This window comes from Rhamphochromis longiceps, linkage group LG1 (genome assembly GCF_057381845.1).
Source record: "Rhamphochromis longiceps isolate RC_006_pf linkage group LG1, R_longiceps_female_GT1.1, whole genome shotgun sequence".
NCBI classification, from domain to species: Eukaryota; Metazoa; Chordata; class Actinopteri; order Cichliformes; family Cichlidae; genus Rhamphochromis; species Rhamphochromis longiceps.
The window spans coordinates 37,862,322-37,882,798 of NC_140557.1; the positions used below are offsets into that span (position 1 = coordinate 37,862,322).

General features: G+C 43.7%; 1 protein-coding gene across 10 annotated transcripts in view; it reads right to left on the minus strand.

The window, feature by feature from the left end:
• ppip5k1a (diphosphoinositol pentakisphosphate kinase 1a) overlaps positions 1 to 19,595 on the minus strand; it is a 30,123-nt gene extending 10,528 nt beyond the window's left edge. For 6 of the 10 annotated variants that reach the window (XM_085408457.1, XM_085408444.1, XM_085408422.1 and 3 more), the window contains exons 1-26: positions 19,477 to 19,595; positions 14,865 to 15,382; positions 14,122 to 14,317; positions 13,793 to 13,883; positions 13,579 to 13,664; positions 12,536 to 12,690; positions 10,102 to 10,203; positions 9,602 to 9,763; positions 9,391 to 9,512; positions 9,208 to 9,309; positions 8,529 to 8,615; positions 8,375 to 8,450; positions 8,165 to 8,274; positions 7,198 to 7,283; positions 6,983 to 7,108; positions 6,621 to 6,742; positions 6,281 to 6,463; positions 5,108 to 5,249; positions 4,766 to 4,989; positions 4,136 to 4,263; positions 3,931 to 4,045; positions 3,737 to 3,844; positions 2,990 to 3,118; positions 2,762 to 2,902; positions 2,379 to 2,472; positions 531 to 656 (exon numbers count right to left, since the gene is read on the minus strand). In XM_085408457.1, coding sequence (XP_085264583.1) covers positions 531 to 656; positions 2,379 to 2,472; positions 2,762 to 2,902; positions 2,990 to 3,118; positions 3,737 to 3,844; positions 3,931 to 4,045; positions 4,136 to 4,263; positions 4,766 to 4,989; positions 5,108 to 5,249; positions 6,281 to 6,463; positions 6,621 to 6,742; positions 6,983 to 7,108; positions 7,198 to 7,283; positions 8,165 to 8,274; positions 8,375 to 8,450; positions 8,529 to 8,615; positions 9,208 to 9,309; positions 9,391 to 9,512; positions 9,602 to 9,763; positions 10,102 to 10,203; positions 12,536 to 12,690; positions 13,579 to 13,664; positions 13,793 to 13,883; positions 14,122 to 14,317; positions 14,865 to 15,008 — 3,157 coding nt within the window. In that variant the 5' untranslated portion in view covers positions 15,009 to 15,382; positions 19,477 to 19,595. The remainder of the gene's footprint in view (positions 1 to 530; positions 657 to 2,378; positions 2,473 to 2,761; positions 2,903 to 2,989; positions 3,119 to 3,736; positions 3,845 to 3,930; positions 4,046 to 4,135; positions 4,264 to 4,765; positions 4,990 to 5,107; positions 5,250 to 6,280; positions 6,464 to 6,620; positions 6,743 to 6,982; positions 7,109 to 7,197; positions 7,284 to 8,164; positions 8,275 to 8,374; positions 8,451 to 8,528; positions 8,616 to 9,207; positions 9,310 to 9,390; positions 9,513 to 9,601; positions 9,764 to 10,101; positions 10,204 to 12,535; positions 12,691 to 13,578; positions 13,665 to 13,792; positions 13,884 to 14,121; positions 14,318 to 14,864; positions 15,383 to 19,476) is intronic. The other 4 variants (XM_085408469.1, XM_085408451.1, XM_085408464.1 and 1 more) reach the window with 1 other exon arrangement.
• Positions 19,596 to 20,477: the final 882 nt, after the last annotated feature.

Genomic DNA, 20,477 nt, shown 5'->3' on the forward strand with positions numbered 1-20,477 from the left:
GTGATATTGGTTTTAACTGACATTCTACAAAGACGTGTGAGACTCCACAAACTCAGAGTACATCTACTGCCACGCTTCTCTCAAGTGTATCCTGAAAAACTCATTTCAAAGCAGCCGTGCTATTCTGGCTAAACCTTTCTGCATTTCCTGTTTGGCAAATATTAAATAGTTTTGGTTTGGCCTGAGGCAGGAATCCTAAAAAGGAGCACATCAAGTTTACTCAAAGCAGTAAAGGAGGAAAGAAAAGAGTCAGTGGATATGGTGACTAGAATGAATATGGAGTTAACAGAAATATGACTAAAATGTAAAAAAAATATTCTATACATGTATGGGCATGTGTCCCAGTCCACTGATTATCTAACTACTGTAATGACTCCAGCTTAAACATGTTTCATGTTCACGTGTGCAGCTTTCAGGCGTCATCGCAGGTCAGACAGATATAATTTACACATTACGACACAGAGGAGGTGTGTGCTGATTTGCTGTTGTCCTGTGCAGGTTTGTGAAGGCGCGCGGTCTCAAACACGTACCGTCTTTGTAGGACAGACTGCTGGTGGAGAATTTTTTGCGGTGCGCGCGTGCGTAGTCCTGCAGGTTGGGGGCGCTAGAGGACCCACCCAGGACAGTGGTGCTGAAGAGCCCAGCGCACTGAGAGCCTGTGAGGGGGGCGGGCCGGGTTAGTCACTACTACATCACATGCTGTTACTCAAACAACTGACCAGAAAGAGACAGATTCAGAGACACAAAGAGGAAAAAGAAAGAGACAAGCAGAAAGAAGGACTCGTGGGAGACCGTGCACTCACGAGGGGTCGCAGAACTAAGCCACATTAAAGGTCCCATTTAATGTATTAAGTGCAACTTTGTAGCTAAGGCTAGAATTCTTCGTCCCCTTCACATGTTTAATTCATACAGAAAGCTTTAAACATCAATAAGAACATCAAAGAGTACAGAAAGAGGAGAGGCGTTTAAGCTGCGTCCACACTGGAAACAATTCGCTTTGAAGCTGACGCTTGGCTGGCTGCAGACACTAAGCCCCGATTGCCTAGGTAACCCTCTAATGCATGGGGTGTCAAACACAAGGCCCGGGGGCCAGAACTGGCTTGCGAAAGACTCCAATGTGGGCAATGTGAAGGAGGACAGAATGCTTAAACTTTTACCTGTATTTTCATGCGTTTACAGCTTGTCCTAATGATAAGCACCTCCCCCATGGCCATTCACACATTAAAATAACCGTCTAAGAAGTATATGATTTTCACAGGAAAAAAACCCAAAATGTCCATTTTATAGCTTGAGGACAGGCTGCACAACGAGCTAACAGAACGTTTCTGTAAGTTTACACATTTATTTCTTATAATTTAAGCATGAAGCAGCATGTCTTTATCATGTAGAAAAACTGTGCTGATGAAACTGCACTTGTTTTTCTTACATTAAAATAACTCGGGGAATAAATGTTTAGTTTAAATGTAGTCAAGTTCTATACGAAATGACAGAAATGTAGGAGGAGTCTGAAATCCCCGCTCGAATGTATTTACTACCAGATCTGTCAGTTGACAGTATCCTCACGCTAGCGGCCACTTCAATCGCTCTGCTGGAAGAGAGAAAATGTTCTGCGGTCCTGCTCGATTCATGTTGCCAGCAGTTATTCTGTTGAAGTCACTGAGTGTCTTTCACCTTCGGTGGCCTCTGGTCACCACAACGCTCCAAACTGCTTCCAGTGCAGACGCAGCGTAGAAGTTAACTGAGAAGGATTAACAGCATCATCCATGATGTTTTAGACTTTAGCTCAGACTGTGCCTGATGTCATTCACACATCATTGAAAGACAGAGTGACAGAGAGGAAACATTTCAGGTGGATTTTACAACAGCTCAATCACAGTCAACCCCTGGAGTTGCTCAGAGGCAGAGAAAGCCCCGGAGGCTTCATGGGCCTGCATAAAGGTTCACTCTTTAACTCGGAATACAAGATTCACACAGACACTGGTGACCAATCATTTTCATCATGTTTAGTTTGCATGAATGGAGCAGAAACAACCTCAAAATGACTTCCTTTCTGATTTCTTGAAATCATGTCAGCAGCAATTAGCAACAGTGTCAGACACGTTTATCTGTGCAGAATTGATTTTATGTCAGGAAACTAGGCTGCCCTGCTACAGAGGGATGTTTTACCTCTGAATGCTGACGAAGTCACAAACCTGCAAAATGCTCAGCTCGAAAAAAGCTTGTGTGCATGTCTCAGAGCAATGAGCACCGCCCTCATTCTGTGTCATTTCCATTAATAAAAATGTCTTCCCGAGATAAAAACTCTCGTAGCTGCACCCGAGCCTCCCACTCAGTCGTGTCATACGGTTGCCGCAGCAACAGAGCATTACAATACCTACCTAATCCACTTTGTTTCATCTCCGGGGACTGACGAGAGCAGAACGAGAAAAGGCGGTAACTGCCGACTTTGGAGGACGATGTTTCCGACAGGACCTGGTGGAAAGAACACGCCACACATACCACAAGCATGTTTTACATCACGTATCAGCCACCACTACTTTATTTAGTGAAATACAGCCGTAGATAAGACCAGAGGCTAAAACCACAGGAACCAAGTCTTCTGTGGATAAAACACAGGAAAACGTGAACGATTCTTCTCTGCAGAAGCTAACAGACAGAGTTCAGTTACACTGTTTATAGTGTCTACAGTGAAGAGCTGTTGAAACAATTTTAAAACTCCTATTCTGGGTCTGCTTCTTTCTGCATTCAGTGCCAGTCTCACCTCCATGGATCCGGTCTTATGGTTGCGAATAAGTGGGGACTTCCTCTGAATGGTGATTGGCTCAGACAGCGGCACAGCACGGTCGGTTTCATCCCGTGACAGGTCCTCCAGGCTGCTGGGGTCGGGTTGTTTTTGCCCGTTCTGGATTGAGCAGACATACGGTATAAACCTGACGGCAAACACTGCCACCTGCAGAAGAGCAACGAGGAAGACTCTTTGCAATCCCACCTGCCGTGCTACCTCTGCAGAGGCGGGCCTGAAGCCAAAGCCGGTGGGAGCGTTCTCCTCCTCTTCAACACCTTTCACCCCGGGGCTGAAGTGAAGCTCCACATGGAAGCGCTCCTCAGAGGAGATGTCCTGTAGCAAGATAAAATCGGTTATTAGAAATTTCTAATTGGTGAGCCTTTAATATAAAAAATTATCGATTTTTGGGGGGTGTTATGACTTTGGCTTACAATTGAAACCTGGGATCTCAAATTCAGTATAAACTGTATAAATACCATGGATCTCTATGTAGGTCAGTACACAGAGATCCATGGTATGTTTAACCACATTTATGGCAAAGGCTGCTGACCTGACGGTTTTACAGATGATCATCATCATGAAACACCCAAACCACAAACAGGTCGCTGTCAAAGCAGCCTGAGCTTCACCTCAAGCCGACTGCAGGGACACACCTTCAGCTGCTTGTTGTTTTTAGACCGATCATAAAAATATTCTAACATTTTGAGGTTTCTGATTTGCCCTGCACACCGCTCTGCTAGCTACCAGGTATCAGCTGAAGCATGGCTGGGGGGTCTGACTAATCGCTGGTGTTCAATTAGGAGAAGATAAAGATGGCTGCACTCCTGAAACAGCTGTGTATCGAATTTATTCAAATAAAAAGAAGAAACGCTATAAAGCTAGCATGTCACAAATGGAACCATGTGACTGCACGTCTACCACAAACAGAACATCAGAAGGAAAGAAAAACACCTTATTGTTGTCCTCGTACAGCATGATGACAATCTGAGTCATGTAGTTGAGCTCGGAGACAGCACTGAGGTAATCCATGGCACGCTTCCACTGCTGGTCCTTCTCCTCCTGTTGCACACACACACACAAACGTATACAGACTTTGTGCCTCCTCTGAAAACATTCAAAGCTCAGCCAGATCGACATTTGCTTACATCAAGCAAGCCCCCGTAGCGGAAAATGCTGAGCAGGGAGTGGACGTGACTCTCACTGGTGAAATACAGACGGGTCCTGACGTGGCGTCCAGGAGACATCACTCCTCGAGAGTACCTGCAAACGTACAACCGAGGTCAAGTTCAAAATATTCTCCGGTCGGTCGGAACGCTATTTAAGTCACGCAACTCCTAATCTTAGACCCACAGAGGGTGCAGCTTGTTGACAGACTCGTCCTCGTGAGTCCTCTGCAGGTCCAGCTGGATCTTTCTGACCAGTGGGAGGCAGTAGGCGTATGCTATGTCCAGTTTCTCCACTCTGTTTATGCCATATTCCTGCAAAAAAACAACAGACAAATGAGCTTAAAATACTACACGACTTTAATATATACTCAGAGTATATCAGAGTAATTAAACTGTGTGATTTTCAGGTGCCTAAGAAAGTTTTACACTTTGTTACAGTGAAAATATCAGCTGTGCACAGACAAAACTTTCCTTTAGCTTCACTGGTTTTAGCAGCTATACAGCACATCACAGCACTACCATCATCAATCATATTTGACATATGTGGGCCTGTATATAGGTGTACAATAGCACTCAATATACACTGAGTGTTTTTAAATAAAGTCAACATCCGGTGTGGAGTCCACAGCTGTAAAGTGCAGCACAAAGGATTCTGCTGTCACATAAAACCTTTAGCCTCAGCAGCATGTCATCTTTTCCTTGCACCTGGAGGAGCTGCTTGTTTCATGTGTTTATTGGCACATCAGTCATATAAAGACTCATGCATGGATCTGTCACTCTGAACCATCCTTATTGTACCCCCCCGCCCCCTCACCTGTGGGATGACGATGTCAGCCAGAGCTCGAGACAGTCTGAACAGTTCCAGGGTGTCCTCGAGGCCGAGGGTGGCGTTGTGGATGACGTCGTACTTGACGCAGTCGTAAATGTCGGGGATTTTACTGATGTCGTAGCGGCCGTTCTTCATGCGGAAGTCTCTCTCTAGCTTGGACCAGCGCTGCAACATCAGCTCCAGCGTCTCGCTGTGGTACAGCTGCAGGTCTGGTGAGCAACAGATGTTTTCAGCTTTTCGCTGCACCTTTCAGGGACTCTGAGCTCCAAAAGCAAAATGTTGGGTTTTTATTTGAGCTTCAGAAAACGCGCTGAGGCCTGAGCTCACCTGCAGACTTGGGGTCTTCCATCCTTTTGCGGATCTGGGAGGTGAGGCTCTGAATGAGGGCGTAAACCTGGTCACATGTGGCCACTGGGTTCTTAACAATCTTCATTGAATTCACCAAAGAGGCGCTACAGGTTGGTGCTAGCTGTAAGAGCCACATGGAGAAAAGCAAAAGCTTTTATTAAAAAGATGCTCACTCAACCGAACGACTACTTTCACTTTACAAAAGGCTTAAAAGAGCCAAACTTCCAACCACACAAAAAGAAGTGACATGAAAAATGAACGATTAATACTGAAATATTTAGTTCAAGGAACACGATGCATGTAGTGACACACAGGGAGGTACACCCTGTGTCACTGCCACAAACACTGAGGAAACAAGTCAGAAATGTTGTTTACCCAGTAAAAATATGTTGTATTGACTGATTATCACTGTTAGTTTGATCAATACTGAGATCGTACGAATTCATTGGTATTAGTGACACAAATACTTGTATTGGACTCGCACACACATGCTGTGTGACATCCCTGCTAATGTATAAACGTCATTAATCACCTAAACTCAGAGAATTGCTTAAAAAACATTATCTTAAAAAACATCCTGAAACCTTTGTTCTCACACTGGTTACTGCACGTCTTTGGCCAAATGCAGTGTGGCTTTGTGACGTTTACAGATATGCTGACGTGCTGTACGGGCTCGCAGTTATGGAGATCTGACTCGGACGATTCACATTATCACCACTGCACCTCCCAGCCTGCACGCACGTTCATCACGCTGTAGTCTCCGCTGTGCTGTCAGGCTGCTGAATAAGGTCGATGTGCTGCTTTGTGGTGCAGGCACACCTCTGCAGAGCTCTTTGCATATGATTTGTTCCTACTTAACATCACCTGCCCTAAATCCAGACATTTCCAGACAGCAGCTGATGATCCGCTTGTAGAACCAAGCTCTTCACCTCCTGTTTGTCCCAGACGTCAGACTCTTGTTTCTCCCATCATCACTGCAGCGCAGAGACTCACCCACTCAGCCACACCATCAGGCTTACAGAATACTCGACTTGCTTTCACTTTGCCATTAAGATTCGGATTATTTGTGCAGCCCTACTACCACACATGCTCTCCAATATAACCACACAAACTGCTCTGGCACGTCAGCGCTAAACACAGCTGGTTAGTCACCCTGTCGTAGTCCTCGTCGGTGAAGTCTCGGTCCTTCTGCAGGATTTCATGGAGCCGAGCTTTGACACGGTGTTGGCAGCTGCTCAGCGAGTCGCTGTCGTTGTCCAGCAACCCGTTCATGTTGGCGCTCTTCACCATCTGAACCAGGATGGGAGTCAGCTCGCCCTCCAGGGCCAGCAAACCCTGCCCACACAGACACATTTCACTAGTTACTGCACGTCCAGTATTTGGAGGGTGTGTGCCGTGGCTTGTACCAAAGCTCAAAGACCTCAGCCTTCCTGTTTCTGTTATTACACTTCTGTGCTGACTGAAGCTCTTAGAACAGCAGGATGCTGCGTACCTTTGCAAAAGCAGCAGCTGTCATCTGCACCCTGCCTTCATCAGACGCATAAATCTTCAGGTCGTGTCTGTAGGTGCTGTGTAGGCGCAGTAACCCGCAGCCTGGAAATCCAGCATAGTCTCCTACAAAACACAGTATGCATGCACGCACGCGCACACGGACACACACACACACGTGCACACACACGCACACAGGCTTGTTTTAAATCATTTCTCTGTTTAAGACCTTTCATAACATGTAACTGGTGAGTGAACAACACGGACCTGAGGTCTCAGCATGTTCATTTTTCCATCACCAGCTTATTGCTCAGAGTTACAATGCCAGCAGCACTGCGTGTGGTAAACATGCTGTGTGCGTCTCACCTTGTCCTCCGGGGTACATACAGCGGAAGGCTCTCCCCAGTTCTTCAGCCTGCACTCTGCCAGCGGGGGTCAGCTCCCCCCCCCACTTCAGCACCAGCAGCAGCGATGGCCCTTCCTTACGAGTGTCTGGAAATGACCACAGAGGCGGGCAGTCAGCACTCAGCTTTAGCTTGTTCCTTTGGGAAGAAGCTATTAAACAGTCTTTGTCTTCCTACCTTCCTCTTCACTCGAGGTCTTGGGCTGCCCATGGGGCAGGTAAGTAAGCTGCACTTTTCTGTTGATCCCCGAGAAGTGACCGTACCTTTGTTACGGGAAAAAAGCCAAAGATACTTATAGTTAGCAATGCATGACAACTCACTTCTGATAAGGAAAGACGGGCTTGCTTTTATGACGACTACCAAAATACAGCCTTGGCTGTGACTGTAAATATTTTCAGCAGTGTTATAACAGAAACACTGACTTTGAAAACTTATGAAAATGTAGAAAAGAAGTGAACTGGTAACTTCTGAGAAACCCATCTGTCATAAACACGGAGAAAGATCGACACCTTCAACAAAACAAGAAGCTTTATAAAAATCTTTGGGAACGATCCCCATCCTTTAGAAAGATTCGTTTTTAAGTTCACTCATTATTGTTCAGAGGGTGTCAGACTGGTTTTATATCGAGGTCCAGACTGAAACGCTCCTTCCTGTCAGCATAAAGAAGTTTATTTAATCCCAGAGACATCTGAATATAAGAAAAAGAAGTGTGCTTATACCTCAGTGTGTCTCAGTGTTTCCACGTGATAAAGAAATGCTGCTGGACTCACTGACACAAATGTGTCGACACGACTGTTTTAGTTTAAACTGTAACAAACACATGTCAAAGTACAGGAAAGAAACCAGTTCACTGACCACACTGCCCAGTCATTATAAAACTGAACTTGTAGAAAATGTAAAAACTGAAATTTGTAATATCAAATCTTGGGTTCTGTTGTTACTTACTGTGAATGTTAGCAGAAAAAGTCGTAAAAAGTCAAAAATTTGAAGGCCTCCTTCACATTTTCTAAAGTCACCTGGTGGGGCAGCAGGCCCCGGGCCTTATGTTTGACACCCCTGCTTTAGTCAAACAGTTTGCCGAGCTGAGCCAGAAACAGATTAAATGAATATGAGATCAGGAGTCAATAAAATGCTTCTCACTTACATCTCCAGAACCGTCTTCAGCTGCTCCAGTTTGGACTTCTTCTCTTCTATCTCACAGTCGTTCTGCTGCCCGATCTCTGCTAACAGCTGCCGGGTGATGTCCAGCACCTCCTGTCGGGGTTCAAAGTCACACACACATGTTCACACACACTTTGTCCTCACAGAGGCCGCAATGACAAATGAAACCTTGGCTATTGTTTTCTTCTTTTACCTGCAGTTGTTTTGGTTTTTTGAGTTTTAATTTCCCAGTTTTGTATCCTCCATATTTCTCAAACAGATCAAAGAACCTGAAAGCATCCGAGACGTTAATCAAAGATCTTTAACCTGCAGGAAACAGGAGCATATTAACAGAGAGGCAGGCCTACATTGGGTTGCGAACTTCCATCTTCATTTTCTGCTTGGGCGTTCTGTCTCCGTGTCGGATAACGGCGATGACACAGCGAAGTTCCATCCTGCAGAGCGTGAGTAGAGATTTGAGTTGCATCAGTATAAATCTGTGTACATGACACGTTTCTTCAATGAAGCTGTGTAACTAATTAAGGCAGCACCTTTGCTATGCAGCTGAGCTTTGGGGAGTGTGATGGGCTCAATCAGGACGAACTGTGTGAAAATGTGCTGAATGCAGCGCACGCTTCAACCAACACTGATGATTTTAGAAATCTGTTTGGCTTTAGTTGGTGTGCTCAGCTCAGGGGCATGCTTACTGTCATCTACTGTAGCTAACACACAGTTATTATGTTAAACTGAAGAAGCAACTCTGCTTTTTAAAAAGTGACAGAATTTCTTATTTTTTTGCATTTATCAAACTACTTTTACTATATTAGGCAAAAATGGAATAAAATGTAGTTTATTTATTTATTTAATTTTTAAATGATTGAATTGATTAAGTGGGAGAAAAAAAGTGACCCACACCTTTGTGGCTGTATGTGAAAAAATAATTGGCCCTAAATCTAATGACTGGTTTTGGCAGCCTTGGCAGCGCGAGCTGCAATCAGGCGTCTGTGATAAGTCTAGTCCTCTATGTCTGCTCCTGTTATGACTCACATGGTCCCTGAAGTGGTGGGAACAATGGGGATGTCTTCAGCCTCAGTAGGGATAGACCAAGGAATCTGAAACTGCGGAGCCAGTTCACGCATCACAATATTCCTGCAGAGAAACGCAGACTCCATCACCAGATCAGAACGAGACGGTGAACACCAGAAAAGAGAAAAGAACTAAAGGTGGTACCCGAGGATCTTGGCACAGTCATCGTAGTACTTCATCGAGTTCTTCACAAAACTGAAACCGTTGACATCGCACACGTAGGAGTGTCCATTGGCCCGCAGAAGGTCAAAGCCGCACACTGTTTGCTGCAGCGACAGCAGATGAGGACGAGGTTCATACTCCACGACAAGAAACCAGAAAACTGTAACACACCTAAGGTATCAACTGCACATACCTTGAATGCCAGGCAGACCTTACGAGCCACCAGTTTTTCCATGGCTGACAGCATGACGGGGTAACGAACCTCCTTGCCCTCGCTGTCTCTCTCCACCTTCCCGTCCAAAGCAGGAGACTTTCGGGCCTCGGCATGAGCGTAGTCCGGTCCCACCGTGTACACCTGACATGAAATGAAAACACCCACAAAAATCTGAGGGATGACCCAAGCGGGTACTCCCCTCCTCGTGTGACTTGATAAAGTTTTACACTGGAGGCCTTTATTGACACAACGCCTAAAGACGATCTGTGCCTCCAGCTGCCCGACAGCCACGATAGAGAGAAACCCTTGAGGTCCTCCAAATCATATCAGCGGTTTTACTGAACACACCAGCACAGTTCAGGTTAATGTGGATTAACGTGACAGTTGATGAAATCCTTTCTACAGGTGCTTTATTAGCATTAACAAAGTGTTCTTTGCACATATTTTATCTACCATGTACTCTGTGACAAATACTCTACCTTAACATCTGTGCCATCTGTTGGCATGAACTCTTCATAGATGTAAGAGCCCGTCTTCCTCACGCTGCTCTCTGGCGAGTAGACGCTGCTCCGGCTCCCAATCTACAAAATCCAGAGAGTCGCTGAGTGGCCGCTCTCTGTTAATGAGGTTCACCTCTGCATGGTTTCCATAAAACCCATCAAACTCTAAATTAAAGGCCACACTGTGTTTGACAATGCTGCCATGGATCAAAGACAATGCAATTACTGATGAGCAGCAGTAGTCCCATATCCAAGGTTCATACGCATTTTTCAGGGTCAAATTCAAGCACTTTTTAAGCACTTTCAATGTCCATTTTCAAGCTTTTCCAGCACATTACCCAAAAAAAAAGAATGCATGTTTCACTTAGCATCACCCCAGTAAGGCCATGTCAAAATTAAATCATTTTACGTCGACTTAAATGTCCTTTGTTCCAATTTTGTTAAAACTGAAAAATGCACCACAGACAAAAACTGAAAAAGGAAATGGTGCAATATGCACTCGCTAGTGTACAAACTCAAACACATTTCTCTTAAAAATTAAGATTTGAAAATGTGAACAAATCTGCACCAAGCACCACAATAATACACAGCAAGGCCAAATTAAGAAGTCTTCTCATCAGATATCGAGGCTTCTTTCCTGTGTGACACAAAAAAACAAAAAAACAAACATCTGTCTCCTAACTAGTTAAGCACCCACGCCCCCAAAAATGGGGGCAAAAGGGAGGAGATCATGTTCAATCTGTTATAACACAGGGTCAGAAAGTGCTGACACGATAAGTGTCACAGAAACCTCTGAATCTCAGATAAAATCTCATATAAACCATGTCTACAAACACCAAACAAAGCAAAGACAGCAAACAGTTAAAGGAGCAGCTACATCACCATGAATCTGTGGACAGGCTGTGCGGGGAGGGGTGGGGTCACACATTGAAACAGACTGATCTGCAGAGGCGCTCGGCAGCCCAGGCGGAGAAATTTTGCTTTTAGACTTTGCGACTCATCTTATTTCTCTGTCTGATATGAAAACTATTCGGTCAGATAGTTATTTGTGGTGAAAGAAATACAGTTTCAAGCACTTTTAAGCACCACATCTGAAATTCAAGCACTTTTCAAACCTTGAAAAGACAATATTACAATTCAAGGATTTCAAGCACCCGTATGAACCCTGTATAGCAGGGGTGTCCAACTCCAGGCCTCGAGGGCTGGTGTCCCGCAGGTTTTAGATCTCACCCTGGGTCAACACACCTGAATCAAATGAGTAGTTCATTACCAGGCCTCTGGAGAACTGCAAGACATGTTGAGGAGGTCATTTAGCCATTTGAATCAGCTGTGTTGGATCAAGGACACATCTAAAACCTGCAGGACACCGGCCCTCGAGGCCTGGAGTTGGGGACCCCTGCTATATATCATTAAGAGAAGAACCTTAGCCTTTCAGCAAGAGGTACTTCACTCCCACCATGAGCTACAGCTCCCCTAAGACGTCGCTCACTGGCCAGTCCAGCTCCTTGAGGGTTGAAAATCTTAGGGAAACATCTCCATCCCTTCTGCTTCTTCTGGATGGGTGTCAAACATACTCAGGCGGGGCTGACCTCACCTCCTGCAAGCAGGAAATGGCAGAAGCCGTTTGCGAGTGTCGAAGCCGATCCCCGCCTTTCTCACGCCCCGCGGAGCCCAGCTGGGCTAAGGCCGTTTGCATATTTAAACAGTTTTCTAACATGCACCTCCAGCAGAGGGGAAGCAGAGAAAACAGCCTGTGTAGGCTGGGCTTCACTTATACCAAGAGTGTGTCATGAGTTGGGGTGCTGTTTAGGGGAAGGGCTGTGAATGGAACCAACCCAGGCTGCTACGTGCACATAAATAACTGTGCAGTGATGGTGGTGGTTCTGGCTCAGACTCAGGCAACGGTTGATCTGCCAACAAGACACCGACCCTGAACACATGGCCAAAATAACAAAGGAGTGGCTCCAGGACCACTTATGAATGCCCGACTGAACATCTATGAAGGTGCACCAGTGCTCCACATCCAACCTGATGGAGTCTGAGAAGTTCTGCAAAGAAGAATGGGAGAAACTGCCCGAAAACGCGCTGAGCTTGTAACAGCAGACTAAAAGAGATCTGAGGCTGTACTTGAACAGACTGTGAATATTTGTCATTACAGGTTATTGTTTCTAACATTTTGAGGTGAAAAACAAATTGAATACTTTGCTGCTGCACTGTAAACTGCACAATACATCAGCCAATAAAATGCACTCTCTGTTTCGTGTTCTCTGATTGGTCCATTTCTGACACTGGGTTTTTTTAAAATTCTTCTGGCAACAACAAAACGTTTTTGTTCTTTCTTTCCATACTTTAACCACATTGCATGGAACGCTTATTTCTAAGGAAAAAAAGCCACAAGGGCCAAATCAGAGACCTTTCTGAAGAGCCGCTGGCTTCCACCACCAGCCGATGTGGGGTAATAGATGTAGACGTTGTGGTCCTCGGCACACACGGGCTTCTCAACAAAAGGCTTCTGGAAGATTTCGCCGTTCACCTCCACATGATCCTCTCCTTCTACGAGGTTGCACTCTGAGACAGACACACACAGATCAAATGCATCTGTTTAGCACGCAGCCTCTTTTCATTACCACCCAATATTACACACATGACGTTCCACCTCGCCGTGTTTACTCTAGCGCCCTGTGAAGCAGCTCTACCCTTTCGACCACGTGATACTCATCACTCATTTAAAAAAAACAGTCATTAGTGTCAAGGATAAGGACACTTAAGACATCTGACCGTTCATCAGTCAGGAGAGTTTGTGTCACTGTGTTTAAACGGGAATTGGATGACAGAGCCAACATACCACAGCACTTAAGTATGGGACACTTGTGACTGCTTCAAATTTGATGCTATATTTATCCTTCAGCTAAGAAAAACACAAGTACAGCCTTACAAAGCAGACTCAAGGATGCTGCATGGACAACGGGAGCTTGGGCTGTTTTTCTGAGCTTTTTAAAGTTTTAGAATTAATGGTGGCAACATTTTTATCATGCATGAAACGCTGTTATTGGCAACCATGAAACAGACTGTAACTTTGTAACAACAAGTGAGACCTGCCCCGACTCCCTTGGTGAACTCCCACAGCCTGTGGAGTTACTTTTTAGGAGCAAATGATGCTTAAGCTTGCTTCTAAAACGCCTTTCCTTAATACTTGCCCAGAAAGAACAACAACAAAACAAATAGCCATATGACCTTAACTCATTCACTTCTTGACCTCTAAACAAGTAGAGGTCAAGAAACTATATACAGTAGATATGCAGCATCTAAAATTCTGTAACAAATGGGGGGAATAAGGTCCAGCAGAGACCTGACAGGACCTGAAAGAGGCCCTTTAACTGAAACATGTACTCTTTGCATCGTCACAAATGTTCTCAGTGCATATATGTAGTGACTTGTTATCAGCAGGAGACTGACCATCTGGTTTATCGGGGTCACGGTTCAGCACAGCATAGCGTGGTAGATCAATCCCTTCCTCCTGCAGGATGCGATACACCTCTCTCCTGTCAAAATCAAATGAAGAAACAAAAAGAGGAACAAGCACTGGCTGTTTATTTTCACATATCCTGATTCTCTTCACGTGTATTTAGCTCAAATGATGGAAGTAGATAGTTTCAGTAAAAGAGCGCACCTGTCCTGTATGTAATACTGCATATTCAGGTCATTGATGAGCAGAGGATTTCTTAGTTTGGCATAGCTCACGGCCTTATCCAGCGGAAATCCTGTTTTACACAAACATGCAGAGAAACCTGAAACAGACTCTTAAACCATAATCTTCACTATAAGACAGCCACTCAGCTCAGTGTGCGAATGCTTGGGAACTTTATAAGATGATAAACACAGCAGAATGTGTGCTACGTCACACAAACATCATCAATATGTGACGAAGCAGGGAAGCAAGAAGCACAATGAGTCTGTTGTGTTTTTGCATGTGTGTTTCAGTTGGGGAGGGCACTGTACCCTTGGAGTGGAAGGAGATGAGGCAGTCACAAAGAGGCCATTTGTCCACGGGCTCGTTGAGGATTACGTCCTCTGGGAAGATGACCACAGTGATGTACTCGAACCTGCAAAGCCTCTCCAAGATCTGGGTCATCGGCTTGGACTTTGACTTCTTCATCATGCAACAGATCCCCACGACAATCTGTCGCTCTGGGGGCTGAACGAGGAAGAGGAGAGCACGCCGCTTAAACTTTCGGCTCTACGTACATTAACTGAAATCAACAGCAAATAAATTCTCTAAAAGTGCATCTGTAAAAAGACTAAATTATATATTTTTTTAATATCACCAACTCTGTGACCTTCATTAAGTTCTAAAATTTACTTTACTTTCTATCCTCTGTCAGCATCTGGCCACCTCACTAATTCATGCATAGCTACATGTATTTAATCGAAGCTAAATACAAACTATGGTGGCTTTTAGAAACTTCTCATCTCTTTACATGTATGCATCTGCTAAAGAAATTAGCTAATTATACTAAACTGTAAAACCTAACATAAAGGAGAGCTCTATTTTATATTTGCATCAAGTATCACTACGTCCAAAGTCATGCTAAGTCCTAATGAATCAATGACTTGATTATTTTGAAGTAATCGACTGGTCAAAAGCCATGGATATACGGCTGCCATGGTGACAACATGATAGCTTAGAGCTTCCTGCTGCTGACTAATCAGTGACAATCAACTGTGACGGGAGAGTCACCCACCGAGTCTGTGTCTTCGCCGTCCTCATACAGCTCCATATCTGTCCTTATGCTATCTTCCAGGACCTCGCTCTCATCGTCCTCGCAGCCCACGAAGAATCTGGGAGCGCCACACCGGCTCTCGCCCGGGCTGTTGGGCTCTGACATCACAGTCCCCCACGGCAGCCCTCAGCATCCCGCCGCGCCATCGTACACCAACACGCCGCCGGAGCCAGGCCTGGGGAGAGGGATGGGACTTCTCTGCCGGGGCGACGCAGCAGAGACGGTGGACGAAGGCGGGCAAGGCTGAGCGGCAAGGCGAGACTGAACAAAGGGCACTCCAGCATAAAAGGTTCTGTAGGAAATTATGGTCCAGGCCGGTCCTCCGTGGTGACAACTTCACTCGAGCATTTCATTCTTCATTCAGCAAACTCACGTGTTAAACAGCTCGCTCGTATTTCACAAGAGTCTCCAGCAACGAGCTACGGCTCCACTTGTGTAATGACGGTCCCGTCGTCCATTTGTACGCAGACTTGACAGTCCTGCAACAAATGAGAGCACAACATGAAAGCTACACTTATGAGATTGTGCTTCACAGTGCAGACCAATGCTCATCTGCACTGCCTGTAGTCTGTTTGTTACAAGGTTACAAATATTAGCTGTTATAAATGTCACACTATGTTTAGCTCATGATTTCATTTCACTTTCGTGGTGGTCAGCATGTCCTGGAAGCGTTGTCCTAATAAGCCAATTTGCTGAGTGCGCAAAAACACATAGAAACTCTCTTTTTTTTTTTTTTTAAACCAACATGAAACAAGATTATTAAATGAATCCAGACATGTTAAACTGGCTAAATCCTTTGTTCATTCCCCCACAGGCCCAATATTCAAACAGTGGTTTGATTTAAATGTTTTCATTTTAGTCTTTCAGCTCCATAACAACTTTGTGTTTATTAGAAAAATTAACATCAAGCCTAATGCTCCAAATCTCACCCGATATTAAGCAGAATTAGCCTCGTCATTACTGGATTACACATTAAAGTGACGCTGCAGCCTGGTGCTGGCCGTCAGCTCTGTTCTGCCCAACATAAGCCGGTCACGGGCACAGGAACGTCAGCAGACCACAACTCCTCATTACTCCCTGGCGCACTAGATGACACAGCTGAACAACAAACCACTTCAGCAGCAGGCACAGTCACTCAGGCAAAAGCTGCAAAGGCTCCCAATGAGAGTACGAACCAGTACTCGATTACACAAATGCCTGAGGATTTCAAAGTCAGGGAACACACACAAAAAGGCCAAGCTCTCTCTGCAGAGTGTGGTTGTTTATTTTAAGCCTCCAGTGACCTGAAAACTCACTGCTCTTACGTAACGGCTTTCATTAATTAACACGACAGCAAGCAGAACGCCACAGAGATTTTGTTGTTGTTCAATCGTTTTAGGGACAGCTCGTTTGCAGCTCGGACTCCCCTGGAGTTGTTCTGCATGCTAAAAAATAATCCATACTAATGGATTCCATGGAATACTATATTATAGTATACCATACTATGGAATCCATACTAATGGATACTGATCTTCACTGGAACATAATGTGATGGTAATAATGCCCTTCAGTTTGCCACCATCTTAAACACGCTGTTTAATCTGCCTGCACCATCCTTTTAAAACAGCTTTTTCTTTTTTAAATTGGAAACTTTAAAACAGCAGGGTGAACCCAGATGACCATATAAGGAATATCAGCTCTTACTGACATCACATAGAACCCATTCAAGAAAAAAGAAGCATTTGAACTGAGTATTCAGAGCATTTCTTATATTGAAAAATATACTGGGTACTGGTTTTAAATATATATTTGTGGACATGCGGTAAAAAACAAAATCACAATTTTCTGGGTGTCCTTGTAATGTTTTATTATAATAATAATAATAATAATAATAATAATAATAATAATAATAATAATAATAATAATAATAAACTGAGCTGTGTACTGTTACAAAAATTAAGCTAATTGAAAAATAGGGACAATCTTTGAACATTTTACACATGAAATATTAAGATAATAATCCACAAACAGATACCCACAGAGGTACTCACAGATACACATTTCAAAGACAGCTTTGCATGACTGCAGCACCTGTCGAGCCTGTTTCTGCTGAAATTCACTCTCACGCTTTCATTATTTAAATTAAACTGTTTTCATACCAAAGCGGATGAGTGTGTGAGAGCCTGAGCATTAATCTGCTCCTTTCACCTGCTTACTCCAGCTACCAGCAGGGCTGCAGTTCCCACTGAGAACACCAAGGTCATCAAGTCCTTTGTTTTTTTCATAAGACTATTGAGGTGATTTAGTCTTAGTTTAAATTCCACAGTTTAACAACGAGCTGCTGTGAGCTGAACCCTGCTGCCCCTCATTTTACACAGGTTTTTAAATGTGACAGAGCTTTAGTTTTCATTACTGATTTATTTGACAATTTTCCTTAACTAGTCCATTTCTACGGCCTGAAACAGGACTGTCTATAACGGTCCTGTATAAAAAGAACGCTCCAAATCAACCAGTGATATGTAAAGACCCCGAATATTTAAAAAAAACATGTAGGAAAGCTTTAAGCCTGGGAATACGTTTCGTTTTTAAATCTACAAAGATAAAAAAAAATACTGTTGTTGCTTTTTGTTTTGGGGGCAATGAACTGAAGTCATTAATAGATTATTCAGAGCAATTCTAATACTGCACCACCAACTCCGGATGGGAGGAGGAAGCTGGCTCAAATTCAACAAAGCAACCAACAAAAGAATTCAATTCAGCATTATTATGTTTCTTCATAGTTGCCATTTTCCTCATTTTTGGGATTTGCCAAAATTAGAGACTCCCCAATCTGTTTAGATAAAACTCTTTTCATATCAGTGAGTTTCCAGCTTCCTTTAAATGTTTAATGGGGAGCAAAGGCACTCGACAGTGGAGGTTCACACCACTTAAACGACATTGTAAGCCTAAGACTGTGTGTAGATACTTTTTACTGCCAAATGCTGATGTTGCTGATAGCGGCACAGCTGAAGAGAATATAAACCTTCGTTTCTTCTCTATAAAGGGAGCAAATGTTCTCCTCTTGACTTGGTTTTATTTATTTTTTGAACGGGCGTGATAAATTGAAAAATTTCCTGACAAATCTTCACCCCCTGCGGTCAGCAGATGGTTATGTATGGAAGCTTTGAGATAAACTGCTGCTTAGTAACACTGATTGTATTACCAATAAGTTAGCCTATAAAAAAAGAATAAACCAATATGTCTTAAACAGGTGACACTTGAAGTACAGCAAACAATACTGATGTTCAATTTCTGAACAGAAGAAAAAAAGGGCAAAAATATTTCTTGGTCCCTTCTAGTGAAATATGAGAAGTTGATGCTTTTCTTTGTAATAACTGATAATAAACACGATGTCGTTCGTGCCAGTCTGTTGTCAGGGGAAACTAGACCTTTGTCAGGTCATGTTTTCAGTTTATAGACAAGCTATTAGATCATTTACCCACCATCAGCTGCTGCTCTGACCTAAACAAATGAATTTCAGTATCACATTAGACATATTTAATGAGACAAGTACATTTAGTCGGGTATTGTACTAAAGTACACCTTAGATACACTTACAGTTCTACTCTACTGTATTTTGTGAGTATATGTTGTACTTTGTGCTCCACTTGAATAATTTTCAAGTTATTATTTTGCTGACCTGTGATCCAAGATTATACTGGCAAATAGCTCGCTCTGCATTTACTTTACACTGTACTTGTATTAATGCAGTTCTGCTTGACGCTGTAATTTTCCACTGCAGTGTTGCTACTTTGTTCCTCAATGATTTAAATACCAGTTTTGCACAATAGTGGAGAAAGTATGTATACAAAACTATTTCCAGCGCCCCTTTTCCTGTAATATCATCGTTACAAGGGCACAGCACAGGATATCGAAAATCAATTTGAATGAAAGTAATATGTTTGAATATAGTTTTCTTATTTACAGTGGGCTCCACCAAACCGGTTCTTGGTTCTGTGTGTCAGTAAAAACAACCTGCTCGCCCCTGCTTTACCGACACAGCTAAACACAGTGATACTAACTACGTGAAGAGATTGCATTATTAGCATGGAGAAAGACGTTTTAGTGGCTCGGGTTCGAGTTGGAAGAAGGCCTGATGGGTTTAACTACATGAATATAACACCCAAGGTGGGAGAGAGCCAACTGACGGACAGCTCGCATGAACGACCCCTGACATGTAAGGGTCCGACTTTAAATACCATTGTATGCCAAAAGGACTTGTTGTCCCGAAATGTAGGCTACATAAACGTGACTCGTTATTAATATCCACATTTAAACCCCAAACCGCGAAAGCTGGTTGAATACAAAAGCCTCACTCGGCGAAGAAATTATCGTTAGGTGCCGTTACTTTTCTCATTTTTCATTTTGACATTTAGCTAATGTTAGCATTCAGCTAGCTGGCTCGCCAATGTAAACAAGTCTCCCCAAGGCCATTCTGTCTGCATCTGAAGCACAGTCCAACCAGCCCGGCAACTATCGGTGGTAACGCCTAACACCAGCTACATGCCAAGCACGTTCCCGTTCTCAGGGCTTCAGGACAAAAGTGTGAACTCACGGTGTTACTGGAAGATTTACCACTGCCATCGGCTCTCTTCCGTCCCTTGACAGTATGCATGTGAAACCAATCTTTTTATTTTTCTCAGGTTGACATAGGCCGATGAGCGTGTGAATCAGCCAATCAGAAAAGCGAACTTCCTGGGAGGCGTAACGTAAAAACAAATCACGTGTGCCAATGAGGGACACTCAGCCCAACGAAAAAAAAAGGATCGTTAGCGTCCTCTAGCGTTGATACCAATAAATCATATTACACCCCATGAATTAAGAAGGGGATGTCGCTCAGGTCGATATGTGTGTGAAGGCAGACCAGCAAATACTTTTGTCAATTATCTTAAAGTTTTTTTTACCTTAATGAACTCTTTTTATGTTTTTTTTTCCAGAGCTTAAGAGGAGGAGACAAATGTTTTGTCTGTCTGATAAGATTGAAATATTATGTGATATTTACTATAGTATTTAATTTTTGAAGCAGTGGTTATTTTTACTGGACCAGCGAGGATTCTGGGTAAAACTCCATGGATGAGGACTTAAAAGGACTCAAAAACATCTCTGATGGTCAGCATCTCCCACCCCATGCATATAAACCAGGAGTTGCCTCTTATCTGTATTTAACTTTAGTTAATTTAATAACAGTACAGTACTCTGTTTTTGGTAACCATTGTCCTTGATGTAAATATGTAAAAATTGTGCGTGTTTCTGTTCTGTGTCCTGTTTCTTCGTATATGTGTCTTTCTTGCTGCTGTCACACCCAAAGTTCCCCTTGTGGGACAATTAAAGGATTATTCTATTCTATAAAGGTCAGCCTCTTTCTCTTGTCACAGAAGAAGACTTCCAGCAGGAGAGTAGCCTTACGTGCTCCTGTCACTACTCTTGTTGGCAGTCTTTTCCCCACTCCACTGGTACCTTTTGTGGACAGAGATTAGAGGAGGCTGCTCCCTCAACCCCAGACCTCTGCTTTTCAAAAAGCAGGAATGGGAAAGAGGACTGCTGGGAATCCAAACC